At 23.7% G+C, this 20211-nt stretch overlaps 1 protein-coding gene across 4 annotated transcripts in view; it reads right to left on the bottom strand.

Moving 5' to 3' along the window:
* The window catches only part of LOC112686390 (homeobox protein extradenticle), a 30220-nt gene extending 10009 nt beyond the window's left edge, over positions 1-20211 (bottom strand). For 2 of the 4 annotated variants that reach the window (XM_025558627.1, XM_025558629.1), the window contains exons 1-3: positions 19625-20120; positions 19179-19389; positions 10827-10900 (exon numbers count right to left, since the gene is read on the bottom strand). In XM_025558627.1, coding sequence (XP_025414412.1) covers positions 10827-10900; positions 19179-19378 — 274 coding nt within the window. In that variant the 5' untranslated portion in view covers positions 19379-19389; positions 19625-20120. Of the gene's footprint in view, positions 1-10826; positions 10901-19178; positions 19390-19624 lie in introns of all 4 variants that reach the window. The other 2 variants (XM_025558628.1, XM_025558626.1) reach the window with 2 other exon arrangements.

Here is a 20211-nt window from a genome sequence, read left to right as displayed (position 1 = left end):
AAACACATTTTTGTTCAGATCACATAAATTATATACACACTACACACATACACTCCTGTGTACGCACGCACATGCACACACAAGTATTAACCCTCATATCTCATAACATCATCATACAACTTATCAGTTTTCTACACACATGTATACATGTATACAGTTTTCCACACACCCGAGTAAACAATATCAGCAATGCAACATAACCTTCTCAAAACATAATAAATAATCAGATAAGGACGGAAAGATCTTTCATCGGCCACTTTAAATATATTAGAGCACAAGTATGGGAAATATGGTATATGCAAAAAAATGTCATTGATTTTATTTTATATTTACTTAACTTTGCACTTAAAATATTGTTTAAATAAGATTATTACAATACATTTAAAGTATTATGTTAGGATTTAAACTATAAAACAACTTTAAAATATTGCAATATATTGTAAATATAAATTTTAGTAAAATATATTAATATACTAAATCTATTAATTCAAGTTTATATTTTTTAGTAAAATTAGTATAGAAACAAAGTAATCATATTTAAATTTATCAAAATATTTTGAATAATTTAAAGATCATTTGCAATTTTTTTCATTATAGAAAGAAAAAAATATTTTATTTTTTATTTCAAAAACTATTCAGTAAAATAAGTTTCGGTTGTTGAGCCATTTTGAGTAAATTACAGCACAGTACATCGCAGCGGGAGAAATAACAGTATAACTGCGGGATATCTGAACTATTTGTGGTGGTATCTTATAGATCAACGATGGATTGAACAAGACTTAAAAGTCACTTGAGAAAATCATGAAGTTGAATAACGTAACAAAAAAAAATTAATTTTATAACATAAATATGATAATGATGTTTCTAATAAATACTAGAATAATAGTAAAATAAAATGAATAATTATTTTACGTATTAAAAATTACATAATTCGAAAAAAGTATCTTTTAAATAATAATAAAAAAAATGTATAGTAGAAGCTTGAAACATTTACAAAACTATTTGTTTAACACAAAGCAAACAAAAACCGTTTTATGTTCGACACTAAACATTTTTCAAAGTATGTAAAACATTCAACCAGAAAAAACCAAAAGTATTTTTATCTTTAACAGATCCAAATAAAATGCATACCTATTTTAAATTATTTTGGCTTAAATAGATTTTTTAAATACAATTACATCATGATGCCCAAAAACACCACGTATAAGAATTAAAAAACACAGTGTAAGGAATTTAAAAAGTGAAAGACGGAAAAAAAACATATTAATTATGATTAAAGACCGGATTTAATTAATATTGTAATATTTTATTGATACCCGATAAACCAAATTTCATCAAATATGTATACGAATCAGATTAATTACAGTCTTCCTATTAAATTTAATAATGCAATTTTTTGCAATTTTCAACGACTTTGCAATTCTTGCAATTATTACAATTTTTGTATACTTTGCTTGATAAAATATACAAATTATTATTTCCAAAGTGATTTTACAAAAAAAATATAACTACAACGTAAATTTTTACATGTAGTTAAATGTAGTTTAGGATTTGTAAAGTTATATTTATCTGAGTTATCCATAAAACTCACAAGTTCAGAAGAATCAAATAGTCAATTACTTAATAGTTTAAACATAATTAGTGAAATTGAAAATATTTCTATAAAAATTCCCGTCCCAATGGAAAAATAGTAGAAAAATTAAAATATGTCTTAGAAAAAAATAAAGGATATAAAACTATTAAAACTTAATTTGAGATTATGACACGTAATCAAAATATTTATTTAGATATAATACCAAATTTTTTAAATTATTTTTTATATGCATCGATAACAAGTGTCGACGGTGATCGTAATTTTTCATTATATAACATATTTTAAGTAACAGACAATACAATTTTCAAGAACACAATTTAGAGATGTATATAATTTGTAAATATATTAATGTCCATAATATTATTTAAGTAAATAATTAATGATTATATATTTGATATGATTTTACTATGTAATTTTTATGTATATTTTATTTCATTGCAATTTTAACATATATGTTAAAATTGCAATAAAATATAAATATATTTATACTGCAATTTCGGCATCTTTTTAGTGCAATTTTAAAATATTTATAATGCAATTGTATCCGGTCTTTAATTATGAGTTAAGCGACGTCGATGTGAATGTGAGAAGATCAGTAAAAGGGATAGTAGTGGAGAAAGATGGCAAGTAAAAAGTTCAAAGGAATGTTTCAAGTTTTAATTAAACAATTGTTCTTTCTTCCTCAAAGTAAATATTTTAGTTGAAGCAGCATTTGTGTAAAATGTAGCAAGCAAGCGCGAGGGGTTCAGCATCAGGGCCGACCAAAGAGCGAGGAGGAAACCTAACGGAGAGAGTGGCGACACGGTGCTGCAATAAAACAGTATAAAACGTGAATTGGAATTGAAGACGAAGAAAAACATGTACGGGCGCGCAACACAATATCAGCCGGTGCGGAATGGCACTCGGCAGTCGGCTGCCAGGCCGGCCGCCTTTTTCCCGTCCGTCCGTCTGCGTCTGTTTCCCTCCCGTTAGGTATTGATTTGTTCCAAGGACCAGCGCCCTATCCCCTCCGCAGCACACAACTACCAACACCGTCGCTCCATTGCCATCGCCACCGCCGTTGCTTCAGTCATCCACACATACCAAAGTCTGTCATTCTTCACACACACATACACACGCATACACATTCATGCACGCATATAAACACACGCATACACAGACGCGCAAACGAGCGTGTACGCACGATACACACATCACGTAGCACCCTTTACAACAACAGTTTTAATCATTTTTTCAGTTATTAATAATAATGTTGGTCACTGTTCATAGGATTCCAATAGATAAAAAATATTTGATGCTTATCGAAACATAGTATTTAACTTTTTTCTCGCTTTGTCGAAAAGTTCGAATGCACGGGAAAGGCAGGAAACGTCGACTAATATGAGCATATGTCAGCAGACCGTTGTCGATGAGCGGGACTTTCTGACAACTGAAACGCACATTGATCGGAACCGTAAACATATAATATTAAACGCAATACGTGACAAGATTTGCGGGGGAAAAATACGCGCTACGGTATCACATAATCGCGTTCCTTATACTGTTTTACACGTTTCCAATATTCTCCGAGACACCAAAAAGTATAATGTTATTTTACCCATGGAAACGGGAGAGCCACATGTGGCATTATTATTATTTTTGATGGATACACATATGTTATCATACGGTCTGTCGCAATGCGGGATACCCTTTGCAACAACTGCGCGCTTTATTTCTCCAATAAAGCCCCAAAGCTACCGTCATATACGTTCCCGATAAGAATATTAAGTTTTACTAGAACGTGCAGATGGATAGTAATAACTGCACAATACCATCATGAGTATTTAGAATAATATATATTTCTGAATACAATTTACAAAATTAATTATTAAAAATAAATCGAAAATTATACTAATTCATACCAAAATTGCATAATTTCGCACCTTAATGAGTGTAAAACAACACTGTTCAACACTTTTTTAATTAATGAATTATCGAAAGTGACTTTATTTAGGACTATGCCGTACATCTCCAACTATTATTATGCACTGATAACAGTAAATTAATTATTATTACATTATTATAACATAGATCCGTTTATTAAACACATTAAACAAAACATGTCTGTTTTATATAATAAATATTTGTATACAATAAATTGTTATCATGATAAAATAACACAAAATAATAAAAATATGGTACTCATATTAAATATAAATAAAATAATAAAAAATGTAAACTAAAATTATGACAATAAAAAACTTTAGTTGCAAATAAAAAATTAAAATATTTACAATAAAATTCCAGATAAATATTCAAAAATTATTGAACTCTAGCAGAGGCTTATAAAATACACAATAAAAATATATTTCTATTTATTTTACATTTATAGTTAACATTTTATACACTGATTAACTATAATGTTATAATATAATATTTGTCAACAATCACCACTTTTGATGAGATATTTTTAATTAAAAATAATATTTTCTCTCAAGAAAATTTGAAAAAATCATTATATAATTTTATCAAATGGAAATAATAAAAATAAGACACAATTAAAACATCAACATAATTTAATTTTGCATTGTTATATCAGTTTAAATATGTACTTAAGCAACGCGATTCAATTTAAATTTATGTTTTTTTTTATATATGTTGAAGATTTTAAGCATTGATAACGCTAACATTAAAATAGTTTTAACTATAGAATAAAATCTTTTTTTAAAAAGTTTTCTTTTATCTTTGTTATACACAGCATGTAGGGGATTATCTTGGACATAATAACTTATTGCGTTTGCATGAGATGTGGGAAGGATGAGGGAGGTACACAGACTGGACCCTGGAATCCCCACTTAGAATGGCTGCCGCTGGTCCTATACTGTCATTGAATTATTCATGAGGCACTCAGACGAAGTTCAAATTTAAACCGCCATGCGTTACTACAATATTGCTTTTACTCTCTAACCCGCGCGTATATAATACGTACAATTAAAACTAAAAAATAAAATATACTAATTTATGGGATGAATATTATAGATTAATTTTTATACGTAAATGTACATAGAATTTATTCAATATTATATTTTATCCTTACGATAGATTGATAATAAAAACAAATTTCTAAATAAACCATTTTGCAGGTCTGTGGTAGTTTTTCTTTTTTTTTTTTCTCAAAGAAATCATTTATGTAGCTATAATATTATATACAACTATAACATCCATTGACCTCGAAAAAATGATTGTGATGAAGGGAAAAATGAAAGATGTTATGAGATGCCATGACAAATTATATATTTTTTCATAAAAACATATTGTGTCGATACGCTACTTTCTACATGTATAGAAATCATGCACGGAACACATTTAAATCTTTACCGTTTTTTGAACTAAATATAAGTTCCTGAATTATTTACATTAAACAATAATACAGAAAAATTAAACCCAGAAAAACATAAAATACAAACATATGGTCTTAAATTTAGAATTTAAAATTTAAGTTAAGGAAAAATGAACTAATATTCAAATTAAGATAAATAAAAATTTTTCTCTGTTAGATTTTCATATTTATAAGCATTTAAAACATAAAAATAAAATTGAACTATTTATACACAAAAATGTGGATTTGTAATAAAAAATGTACAAATATTTAAGAAAACATACAAACAATAATGATGGATATTAAACTAGTAACCATCAAAACAATAAGGAAAAAAGTTTAATTTTTATGTCATTAGAGTAAATAATTTTTTCCGATAAAAATGTTTATTTCTATATTTTACACTTTTTTTTATTTACATTTATTAATCAGTTATGAATTATGAACAAGATTATAGGTGATGTCTAATATTCAATTTATTGTAAATCAGGATTCCTATTTTAAATTGTCAGTTTAAATTTGTAATGTTGTAGTTTTATTATATTATTTAATATTCAACTCATTTTGTACATAGACATAATATTGATAGTCGAACTACAATAATTAAAAGAAGCATTTTTTTGTTTTTTGAATTGAAGAAATATAATAATAAAAAAAACCTAACAGTTAATATAAATTAAAAAAATATATAGATATAAATTAATTATTCAAAAATGTTCTTATATGGGTGTATAAAAATGAAGAGGTTAATGACTTGAATTCGTAAAAAAATAATTAATAAGTTTGAAATATTTGTGAATAATATACATATATAAATAAATAAAATGCAAGTATACATTCAGTATTCAATCAATGCCAACGTAATAAACATAATTAATAATACGACTTAAGATATACCATTTTAATGAATCAGATAATTAGAACTAATGGCCATGAAACCATCATATTATTCTTTTTAATAGATGGCGGCATACAACAAAGAGAATTTACGAATAGTTAGACGGGATGCATTGATGCATTTGGACTGACAAGTTTAAATATACAAATAATAAATAAGTCGGTATAGTTATTTATTTACAATTTATTATTATTAAATAGAAAATGTTATTAATACATTGAAAAATAATCAGTGTATTCAACAAATTAAACTAATAAAATGAATTCAGGTAATGCCAATAATTTTTCAACCAATATTTAAGATACGTTATCAGTACTAAAATGTATATTATTTTTAAAACGAACTATGAATATATTTTAACATTTTTCTTAATTTGAAAATCAACGATAAGATCCCACGTCCAAATACAAAATTACAGATTATAATCTATATGTTTTTTCTATAAAAATATTTATTATTTACTAATAATTATTGATAAAAAAATTACAATTGATTTTGAGCATAAGTGAAACTTTTTAACTATTACACGCTTTTTAATTAAAAAAAAAATATTATTATTAAAATAATTATTTATGACTGAAATATACATAAATACGCATAATTGTATTCTAGCAGGCTACCTAATAGTTTGATAGAAGTCCTATATAAAAAATAACAAAATAAAAGTATTCAGTTTCACAAATAACCATATTTTTAATAACTACATTAAATTCAAACGAGAATATCCATTGGAAAGTTATTATAAATTATAAAATTATATTCATTTATATTATGTTATGTTATGTTCTATTATACAATATAAAATCGTAACATACCTACTAATAGATAATAGATTCAAAATTTGATTGCTTTTAAACATACTAAGTAATATGTAAATACTATAATATAATATACATATTATGTTAAAAGGTATTAAAGTAAAATAGCTACAACGAATATTTAAAATCACGCACATTAACATAGACATTTATACCTGTAGGTCTTATAAATAATTTAAATAATATAATGCAAAATGTAATATAACATTGTAATGATTCGAAAAAAAAAAGTTTTTACTTATTCTAATTATTTAAACCCATTAATTAAACGATAACAACTCATGATACGAAAAATAATCGAGTACCTACAAATTACAAAAATGTAAATGCCGAGTTTAAAATGTATAAAAAAAAAAATATGAAATAGTAGCAAAAGATAAATATTATTTTGATGATAATTTATTTTAAAATCTTAATAGAATATTAATACATCATAATATAACTTCCAGCAAAATTATTTTTTTAGTAAATTACTACTCAGAATACTAAAACATTATTCAAAAACAATCATAACATTGCATATACGAAAGCACAAAAGAAATAACGAATAGTTTATAAAATATTTGTAGGATAATTTTATAATAAAAAAACTCCAAGATGTAACATCGTTTATATTTTTGTTGAGTTTGGTCAAGTGAAATCTTTTGATTTCATTTAAATACTTAGACAGGACACACGAGGGGTGTCCCGACACTGGATGAGCATGGTGTGAGGCAAACCGGCAGGTTTAATATGCACAAAGAAACCAGTTCTAAAATATTTCATACCTACTGGTCCAGGGATGCTCAGTAGTTGTTAAACTGTCTGAAGTCAACGGACTCTACGGTTATCAACATTGTCGAGTCATTCAAATAATCAGGAAAATACATTTTATTTTATTAACATCATGAATATATTAATCAGAGATGTTTATTTTGAATATAATTTTTTATTAATGCAAAATTATACGATGATAAAATTAGAATTTAAAAATTCTGAAATTAACAAATTTTTTTTTGAACCCGAATAAAATGAAAAATCTTAAAGAAGCAAGAATAATAATAGTAACCAGTTAAATATTTGGAACCATTGCACCAATGGTCGATCCTTAGCAAGTGCATGCTGTGACTGAGTAGTCAGTCTGACCAACAATTCAAACAATGAAGAATCTATTTCAATAGGAAACATGATTTTCCCCCCACTAAAGAACAATAAATTAATACCTATTATAGTACTATAGGGTTATATAGTATACATAGAGTTGTATGAAGTTTAAACAGATGGTATGCAGAATGTTATTAAAACTAAAACTACAAATTATTTAACCATTAAGTTTTAATAAACCAACTTAGATGCTTAATAAATAAAATATTTAAATATTGGATTAGATTCGATCAAAATAATGTGGTACCAATTATAACTTTTATGATATTAAAATTATAATTTGTTCGTGAATTACCAGTTTACGTAAAAATCGATGTACCTTTGTTGTTTTAAAAACGTCAAATAATATATTAACGACGAAAATAAATAAGTCTGAACATTTACAAATTATAATACTCATAAATGGACAGTACATATAATTCAATAATTAATAATTGTTACTTGGTTTGAATTTAGCTTTAATATTTTTCATAAGTCCATTTAAAACTATAATAGACAATATTTGTCACAAAAAGTTATGCCGAAAATATTTTGAACTTACTAATACTTATAATTTTGATTGATACTGATTAAAGTACAATATAGGAATACAAATATTTTAGTTTTTGAATATTGTTTAAATGTATACATAGCTGTGACCTGTGAATAGATTTTATTCACAGCTAATAATGTTAATTTTTATTGTAAAATAATTTTTGTATGTTATACGTGATTTATAATTAAAATTAAAGAAAATTTATTTAAATTGTATTGATATTTACGTGTATTTAATGGTATATACTATATATTATAAAAAATGTTTTTGAATTACGTGTAAGTGAATACATACTATACACTAGCGCTGCGGTTCATATTAAATAGTTAAAAAGGATTAAATTGTTTTTCCTTATTGTTTTCGTAAAAACTTTATAGCAAATAGTGTAATATTTTCTATTGTATATTCGTATATTCTCATATTAACCTTATATTTGTATATAATATTTATAATCATAATAATAACAATAATATTTATTTATTTATTTTTTAAGTTTAAATATGCATTAATTTATAATTAAGACAAATTTTAATAAAATTAATAAAATGGGTTATCAATAAGTATTTTTTTTTTGTTCCGTCATTAATGTTATTCACAACACAGGGCACCGTGGCTAAATTGGGTCTAAAAAAAGGCACCGCGGAAAAAAAAGTTTGGGAACCGCTGCACTAACGTCTCCCAAACTCTGATTGGCGGACCCCTAGGGGTCCACATGTATACTAAAGGGGGTCCGCAAATGTAAATCAAAAATACACAATGTACCAATCTATAAAAATATGTGTGTTTAGTTCAGAAAATAAAGCAATAAATTTAGTATTATTATTACTGTTTTTTAATTTTTATCGAGGGGTCCGCGATCATTTTTATTATTTCTAAGGGATCCGTCAGAGAAAAAGTTTGGGAAACGCTGCTATACACTATAGTATTTTTTTACTTAAAACCTAAAAAAATTCCAATATTTTATACTTGATTAAATGCGCTTAAAAATTAATTATTACCAAAAAACTATAGGTTTACCCAACCTCCATGATCAACACTAAACCTGGGACACTCATAATATATAAATATCAATATATATTGGATACTATAGATTCATATTTGAATTTGTTATAAAATATCTTTGAGAACGACTAAATAACATAATTAATTTTATCCATATCAAGTTCACTAAAATAAATTCAAGTTTAAATGTTGATTTAGCGAAAATGTCTAGAACTTATGAAAAAAGTAGAAATAGAAAATTTAAATGTGAGAAAATACTATAACGGCGAATCAAAATCAATTTTAAAATGTTTATTTCTTCAATAGATCGTTGAAAAAACAACAATTGTTTACATTATTAAGTAACGCGTTTAATAGATAAATAGAAAATTACCGCTTTCAAATCCCGTAAATGTTAAAACAATTAAACAACATATCTGAATTAATTTCCACATTTCAAAAACGTTGGATTAGACAGTAGAAGTACAATTTTATGATCCATCAGATGATTTTACAAATATTTAATTTTAGATTCCAATAGTAAATTTTAAAAAGTACTTATTGAATCAAAATGCAGAAGTAACATTACATGACGTTTTTGGTTGAAAAATATACAAAATAATATATTTTTATCATAGACTATTCTAATTAATGGTAAAGTAAATTTTGAAAATAAGAATAAGATTATATTTTTGATGAGTTGGACAAAAGAAAAAAATGCTAAGTATAAAACATAAAAAATTTGATTTTAAAAGAAAATTGTTATAACAATATATCTAAAATATTAAATAAATATATTATAATAAGCATAAATTGATTAGTTCGAACATTTTACCTTGATATTCCAAGTAAAAAAAAAAAGTATTATTTATTATTATAATCCTACATTTTCATTTAATATATTTTAAAAACAGTTAATTTTCCAATTCAAATATATCTTTATATAAATAGCCACTTAAAATTTACCTTATATATTTAAAATATAATACGTTAAAATGTATTTTTTTTTCTTATCTGATTAAAATGAATAATGATTATTAAACACACAAAATGCACTACATGTGTTTTTAATAAAAATTGTAATCGTGAATAAATATTTGGAACCATGCATGTTTAATAATTTTGACATATATCACGAAGTATTTTAAACTGTATAAAATCTAAAATATCAGAGGAAAATGTACAGGTTAGCTAAATTAAATGTCTACGTCTCGCTAGGTTTGTAAATTTAAGTAATAAATTGTATATTTTTATTGCAGTGAAATGTATATCTACTCAAAATATATATTTTAATCATTTAATATTATTTAGATATCGTAAAAATTATTCAAAAATTTAATCGTCAGGTTATAGGTATTTATATTACTTTTATAAAGAAAATTGTAGACGTAAATTAGGTATAATAATTATCTACAATATTGCTGTAATTACATTATCGTTTTTAAATTGTCATCCTAAAAATTAATATAAAACAATTAAAATAAAATAAAATAACTTACCAGTTTTCTCTTTAATTTCACATAAAACGCTGAATAATGAAGGCTTCATTCGGTGACAATTTAATGTATGTTTTCTGAAAAAATAATAAGAGTAAGTTTTAAAATATATTTATTAATTTAATTTCAATTTGTTCATAAATTATATATTATAACATGATATTTTATTATATCACAGTTTAAGAAATTAAGAAAAAATATTTGCCATTAATTGGTATATAATACAATATTTAATAATAATTTATAATTATAAATAATACATAAGGAATAGAGAAAAAGATTTTCGATGACAACTTATACAACCATGTCTAACTATGTCACGCGTCCTAAAATTGCATTACACATTAGTATAACAATAACGTATAATTGAAACAAATAATAATCGGAAGTATAATTTTTAAATTTATTAATAAAGCAAAATTTCAATCGTATAATATGAGCAAGCTAAAATCAAAAGTCACATGTTTCAGAAATCATTTTTCCAGAATGTAAAACTTTTAGCTTAAAATGTATTTAAACGACGAAAATAATTTTTTTTCTTTATGAAAGATTCGTGTTTCTCGGCATAAATTATACAATAATGATGTATTTTATTTTATTTAATATTACGGTAACTTTTCTCGTCCTTTCCTTGTCGTTTTCTGAAAAAAGTGATTTCTGGAGCATGTAACTTTTGATTCTAACCTACTCATATATAGTATAGTACTATATAATTATAAAATATTATAGTATCAATATTTTTAAATAAATGTCGTCATTATAGGTAACAAAGATTTTAAACTTGATTTTTAATCATTTTTACATTTCAATTAAATTTAAATATTAATAATAATCTACATAACCTAGAAATATGAATACTTTGAAAAAAATATAATTTAGATTAAATTATAAAATCATTAAATGTTAATCTATAAATTATCTTAAAAAGACATAAAACGCTTTAATGACTGCAATAAAATAATTAACCTAAAGAATTAAATTATATTTATACCTTTAGTTAATTGAATCATCAAATATAATAGAATTATTGCGATTCAAAGAAAATTGTTTTTTCAACTTTAAATAATTTATAATTCTTTATTAAATTAAATTTTATTAGTTATTTAAAAATATCTTGAAATAAAAATAATAACTAACATAAATCAATGAAAAACAAAAAATTGTTTAAAATTGTTTTAAAAATATATTATTCATCGACCATCCTTCAGGATGATAAATATTTAATGGATTTAACAACTTGATTTAAGCTACTTTAAATTTAACAATCGTAAATTGTAAGTATCACAAGTTAATTGTTTGTATTGTACAAACAATGATTAATCAATGATTAAAACTAAAGTGATTAAATTATGTACAATTGATTCAAATATTAAAATACAAAACATTTTTTGTTTAAAAATATGTAATATTTAGACTCCTATCCAAATTAATTTTAAATAAAAAATAATCACTAAAATGTCATATTATTGGAAAAAACGAAATCATGTAAGAACATATTTTTAATTTTATTTAAAAAAATCTAGCTAAGTTTACCCAAATTTTATCATGAAATGTACTATTTTTTAAATTAAAAAAATAAAAATAAGATAGCCAATCAATTTTATCCTTAATATCAACAAAACAGTCTCTAAATTATATTTGTATGTACCTTAAATTATTATTTTTATATAGGTAGTACATAACTAACTTGATAAACCATACTTAATACCACTCAATGCAAAAGGTATACTTATATCAAGTATCTTTAATATTATTATTAATTACTTTATTTATTGTAAATATAATTTAATGATGTACATAAATAAATTAATAAAATATATGCTAATTCGTAATTAACTTTTTAATCCAAAAATTTTTCTTATTGAATAAAAAAATATATAAACATTTTATTCGAATATCTACCATATATGCGGCAATTAGGAGTTTCAGAGAAGACGATTTGTATAAATTCTAACATAGTACTAAACTATTTTTATTAAATGACCGGTTACATCCCCGTTTTAAGTGGTAAATGACATAAGCGCCAAAATGAGATAAAGAAAAAAAATCGTATCGTACGAAAGCGTTAAGATCCTGGGTACCTGTGTGCCATACTTATTACACTTTATGCTTTATTCCAAATAGATATTCAATTTATTAGAACTATATTGTTCAATGACTCCAAATGTTTAACCTAAATCGACAAATCTATTATCTGATTACGATAAATTGTCACACGATAGTATGTAAGCAATTTTGTGTTTTAATATTTCGCTTAGTGATGGGAATAATCGAATGATTTCAATATTCGAAATATTCTCTTGATTAAAATAATTGAAATATTAACATTATTGATTAAAAACCAATCAATAGTCAATTTATTAATGCAAAATTAAACACTTTATAAATATAAATATAAACACAAAACAAAATACATTAAAAAATAAAATTCTTATCAACGTTAAGAATAAAGGTATTCAATATTATTAAACCGATATATTATATATATTTAACATGAATTATACAAATGGAAGTGTATCCTATATCACGGTCTTGTAAACATATACAAATTTAATATTAAATTTGTAATAAATTGTATTAATAAATTAATAAATTGTACTTAGAAGTTATAAATAATATTATGAACAAGAGTTATTTACGTAGATACTAAGTAATAAAATAGAATTGTTTACTAACTTCAAATATAAAACATTTAAAGTAGGAAATTTGGAATGAAATAAACAAATAAATTAATTAAAAAAACGAAAAAGTATTATAATATAAAAATATTTGAAGTCTATAATGATTATTGATTTATGATTCGTGATGATAGACAAGTAGATTAGTTATTAATTAATTATTTTTGTGTTTTAGGAATTCAAAAGTGAGATCAGATATTTGTCATTAATAGATTAGTAGAATACAATAATATTTGATTATAAGTTACTATTACTTATTGAAGTTCGAGTAACTCGTATTTTATTAGTAATTAATAATATAGTATTTACTAATTTAGAAATTACTCTTATTATTTGATTATTATCACTCGATAATCCCATTACTAATTTTATTACTACTTCGTAAGCATTCGTGTAAGCTTTGTATAAAATTAATTTCACAAAAACCAATATAAATAAAGACGTAGCGTGCATTGTATTTATTGAGTAAAAATAGAGATTTTCACTAGAAATGGCCATCAGTAATAAATCATTAGTACACAAAAAATATAAATAAAAATATTTTGCTAAAAAAGAGATGAATAAATCTATGATTGTAATTGTTTGTGTTAATAGTAAGCGTACCTATACACGATATAGTAAGTGATCATGATACCCAGTGTTACATTTTGCATAATAATTGTAAAAGAAAAGCAACTGAAATATTACCGACAGGCCATTAAAAATAATGTGTCACGAGTTATGTGCTACTAAAAATACTGTAATGTTTTCAGATGAAATTGGAAATATTCGAATTTCATTGTACAAAGACGTAAATTATTGCTAAAAACTTCTCAATATTGGGAGAAATCTATTAATCCAGTTAGCAATCGAACTATTTTAACTAATAGGCACAAAACGTTTTTTCATAAAGATACAGAAAGTAAAATCAGTTTCTGACCACTAAATCAAATATTCAATACATGTGCCACAATAGTTCAATTATAGTTGCCGATGGTAACTATATATATATGATATATTTTACGTATATACGAAATTCTTTTACTAGTTATATATAACTATATATACGATACATATTTATAATTGTGGAAGCTATTTATATTTGATTACTTTTTACTACCAATTTCATGTTGTTCATTGTTCCGTTCATATAGTAATTGAAGTGTTATTAAAATTACAAAGCAATATTTATTTATTTATGAATTCTCCTCAACACGAAAAATTATGATATCTTAAAAATAAATTATTGTACAATGGAAAAAATACCAAGATGGTGAAATAAATCATTTAGAATATGTGAAATAAGTTAGATTAAAAAGTCAAACAATTTATAAAAAATTATACTTATTTTCATATATTTATATGTATGTTTTATTTTATCGATTATTAACAATTTTAAATATTTTAAGTACTTAAAGCAAAATACATAAAATATTTATTTTGGCATAAATGATACATCCTTTTTGCACCTATGGAGTTCATGCCATACAGCTATAACAGGTATACAATATAAGATTATTGATGCTTATGTCCTATAAATGTTGGCGCAAATTATATGTAATTTTTACACCTTTAATGCTTATGTCATATAGACTTTTTGAGAATATAAAGGACATTTTATAAGATTTTTTAAGACAATAACAATATTTTTAAACCTAATAGAAATCTAAAGGTTCATATGAACATTCTCCCATTAATATAACCAACAACTTCTCAGAGTATAAATGATAAATAAATTAAAACCTTTCGGATAAAATGTTTTTAAATTGAAAAGGTAAGATAATATTACCAAATATTATAAAATAACTATGTCAAGTGTTAAGTAATATACTAAAATATATAAAATATATAATGATCTCTTGAAATAAAATAATAATCAAATTATTATTAATTTTTACTTGAAAAAAATAAATCATAGATATAAATGCTATGTAGGTATTCTACAAATTATCAACATTAATAAAGAAACATTATTATTTTTTTAATACATAATAAATTTGACCAGCAGTGAGCTTGACTCACTTTTCTTAGGTTTGGTTAAGTCATAATATTTACATTATTTTTTGAAATTTCAAAATAATAATTTATTATATAAGAAGAAAAATTTGGAGTGAATCTAAATTATATTTACATTCTTTATAATGTTAAAATTTAAGTAGACATAAAAAAATGTTAAACATTTTTATAAACATTAACCATGGCGTAGTTTATGCATTTGTAATTGATATCTTATTAAAGTCCCACAAACAAATAATACATTATAATTTATAATAATATGAAATGTAAAACAATTTGTAAGAAAAATGTTTCATTACAGAGTATAATTCAAATAAAAATAAAAATAAAAAAAGCTATTTATTATTACTTTATATTATTTTTAAATGTATTTTATTGTTGAATAACATATACATTTTTAGTTATGTACTAAAATGTACATGATAAATTTGATCAAAAGAGAAATGCACGGTAAATTAAAATTTGTTTTGAAAATTGAACGCCACATCACTAAATCAATTAATAAATTGAAAATAGAAAATGTCTATTCTTTACCGCCATAGCCACGACAAATCATCACTATTGATTTCCTTATCTGGGAAGGCAAAGATTCTATTGGTACTAAAATAGCATAAGAATAACAAATAGCACCTATTATGTTATGTATAATATTATAACAGTTTTTTCAGTAGTTATTCACAATAATTATAAAAAAATTAATGATTTATAAATTAACATTGAATTTTTGAGTATTTGAAAATTAGGTTTATATTTATTTTTATGTTGAATTGCATGATTAAAGTAAATAACAATGATATTACGATAATGTACCTATCATATATGCACATGTGTATCTGTGTATAAACATTTGTATTTAGTTTCAATGTTATAAAATGTAACATGGTACAACAACAATTATTTTTAGACATTAATGATTATAAAATATATTAAATGTAATATTCCATATATAAAATCATCATACATATTTTACTTATTGGGGTTAACCCTCCCGTCAGTACACCACTGCATTTGATAGAAATTTGTGGACTTAAAACGTACTGATAATTAAAATTTAATGATTTTCTTCTTTTTAACAAGAAAATTATAATTACCTGAATCATAAAAAAAGAGTAGAATAGTAAGGTACTAAAAAATATCATCAATAAGATAAAATAAATAAATGAACGAGACTACTAATTGTTGTCAACTCATGGTTTATTTATGTTGATGGGTAACCTGAGTACACAAATAAATTATTTAAACTAGATCACTGTAACTTAACTCAAATACCAAAGAATAATACAATTTTTTTTTTTTTATTGTATATAAAATTTTTATATTTTGAGTATTTAACTGTGATCCTAGATTCAACTTAAATAAATTAAGTAAAGAAACTATTGAATATGTAACAAATACTTTAAGTTAATATAATTTATTAGTGAGTAAAAAATATAATATAAAGGTTCAAGTACCAAATTCTGTAATAAGAATAATAATTCCAGAGTTAATATATTTATTATATTATTTATATATGGAGAAAAAATATTTTTTTAGTTGAATGTACCACTTGAAAGTATAAAATTGACATACAAATCAATAGATTACTACACCAAATTTATGTTACATATTTATAAACTAGACAAAATATAAAAGGCTATATTCGTAAAATGATAATCTTTAATAATGATTAGCTTAATTTCTCTAACTAATATTAAAAGGATTCCGATTTAGATTTCCATTAAACCAAATACAATATTAATTGAATGAAGTTTTATAAGCTTGAGTTTTTTTTTTTTTTTTTTGTATTGAGTTAAATAGAATATAATTAAATTATTTTTAATCTGTTAATTTAATAACCATATGAAATTTGGTTTTATTTAGTAAATCATCTTATAATTTCCTAAAACATATATTTTACCACAAAAACTAAATTAATTGATGTACACTAAATTATATTCTTTGGTAAACCAGGATAACATATTACAAAAATATTTTAATAAAGAGTTTAAAACCTAATGATTTTTTTTTAAACCTATTTAGAAGCCAAATCAGAATCAAATTTTAATATAAATGCTCTTTAAGAAATATAACTAGCATTTTGATTTTTATGTTGAACTTTTTAATAAATCATTGAAAATGTGTATACATTTTAATTTTAACAGTATTTAGTTAAAAAAGAGAAGAAAAAATTGAAGCTTTGAAAAAGTTAATTATGCTGTATAATTGAATACCAATATAAAATTCATAATATATTCTATGTGCTACAGTTTAAATCATAGTATAGTATAAGTGATAAGTTATTTTACAGTTTTGTTATCGAAGATCGACTATCGATAATAATAAGAAAAAAGTTTTAATATGAAATTTCAACTAAGACCAAAAATCATCTTAAAGGATCAATAAATTAATAAATCTGTAAATTTATAACAAATTAAAAGAACAACTTAATCCTATAGATATAAATTTAAATTTAACGTAAAATAAAACTTGTACTACATCAAAAATCAAAGAAAACTCACTGAAGAATAGAAAATATTAGTTAACTATCTTTTAATTTTTTTTATTAAAACTAGTGTTTTATTGCATTAATTTATAGTTTTAAGATTGATTTGTATAATTTATTCATAAAAATGAATAGCATTTACCTCAAAGATTAACAAACTTAATATTTCTTAAAAAAAAATTATAAAAAACTGTTATTTTAACTTTATTGATAAACAATAATTTATAGATAAAAAAAATAGGTACTATCAGCAAATTATCTTTAAAATAATAAATAAATATCACGATAAATATTGACTTTAATCATTAATTTTATTTTATTTAATTATATATTTATTAAATAACCATATTTAAGTAATAAACATTTACTTTAATATTAATTTTCATATATATTTTATAATAAATTGTTTCAGTTACCTACATTTATTGGTATTTTAGTATTTGTAGGATTATAATATTTATAATGAAAAACCAATTATATTTTTAAAATAGGAGGAAAAATATAGTAGATATTAAAAAGTTTAAAGGAATAAACCTCCCTTTAAAAAAATTCTTAAATCCTAGTTACATGTTTGAGTTCATAAATTGAAACTCATATTAGTTACATTTCAATTAATCATCAAATTGTTAACTAAAATATGAAATTAAAATAATTTGAGTTATTAAAAATTAGATGTAGGTAATCAACTACTAAAGACTTTAAATTTTAATGTTCAATAACTTTCAAAACTGTACTTATAAATTATAATACTAAACATATTAGGGAACAAAAAAAATTACTGCTTACATATTTTGAACAATAATAAAGATAATTAGATTTTTTTTTAATATTTCTTAATGAATTTATATGTATATATCTTCCTCAGTTAACAAAATAGGATATTATAAAAATGTAGGATGTTTAACAAGACTAGTGATAAGAACTTATAGAAAGTCAATAAGCATATAACTACTAAAAGACTTAAAGCAATAAATTGTCTACTATGAAAGACTTATATAAAAACAATATTTTGACTATCAAAGTTGAACTGATTTTACATCAATCATGAAATATTGGGCAATGATAATAAATCATCTAAAAAAATTAACAAATCAACTAGTTATTACAGTATTTAAGTTCATAATTACATACAAAACAACCTATAAACCTAGGAACTTTCCAAGACCAAATGCAAAATAAAGGGTATAAATTTGGTTTTACCTAGCTTGAGCTTCGTCCAAGGACTGATCCGTAATGTTCATTATTTGTTGTAAAATTTCCCCGATATCTTGTTTGCGTGTATCTTGATCAGGTGGAGTAGGTGCACCATGGTTAGGATCAACAGACGACATCCCATATGGTTGAGATAACATCGCACTAGTCGGATGCATCATACGATTATGCTCATCCATACTATTCATATTTAAGAATTCTGCAATATAATGAAAACATACATTATCAATCTAATAAAAAGATAAGAGTTCATAAATAAATCATCCACAAATAATAAGAAACGATAAAAACTTTTAGTACTAGGTATTAGCAATTCAGTTTTAGTTTTGATCTGAAGACTACGGTCGATTTAGAACAACCAATACACCAGTGCAAAATACCTTATGAAGTTTAAGAAACATACATTAAATTTTAATATAATATCGAGTACTTACATTTTGACTTGTTTGAGAAAAAATTAAGCAGCATAACAAGAAAAAAAAATAGATTCTACACAATCGGATTAGATTACAAACTTCCCACGCGAGAGAATACACAAAACGACCGACTTGAAAATAGGGGTAGGTACAAAAACATCCGACGGAGATAATTTACATAAAATATTAATCAAATTTTCAATTTCAATAAGACGACGTGAAATGCAGTTGGGGAGAGAAAAAAGGAGCAATGTCGACGATCACATGAACCGCGTTTTCTAAGGAACGGAAGAAAAACAAAAACTAAAATACTAGAATAAACCTGATCCCATCGGGATCGGTTATTATTTGATAATATTAGCAGAACAGTAATAATAATAATAATAATAATAATAATAATAACAACAATGAAATAAACACAAAAACAAAAAAAAAAAACAAAAGAAATATGGCCGTAACACAAAACGGTACGGACGAGACGCGGACAACTGGGATTGAGAGCTGTCTCGGCGCCGGTGGTAGAGCGGTTCCAGATTTCCCAATGCTCGGGGGTAGTGGGGGTAGCCGTCGGAATGCCGTCTGCCGACCAATGGCAGACGTCGATT

The sequence above is a fragment of the Sipha flava genome, unplaced genomic scaffold, assembly GCF_003268045.1.
Source record: "Sipha flava isolate LNK unplaced genomic scaffold, YSA_version1 307_pilon_pilon, whole genome shotgun sequence".
NCBI classification, from domain to species: domain Eukaryota; kingdom Metazoa; phylum Arthropoda; class Insecta; order Hemiptera; family Aphididae; genus Sipha; species Sipha flava.
This window is presented reverse-complemented; position numbering and strand designations above follow the sequence as displayed.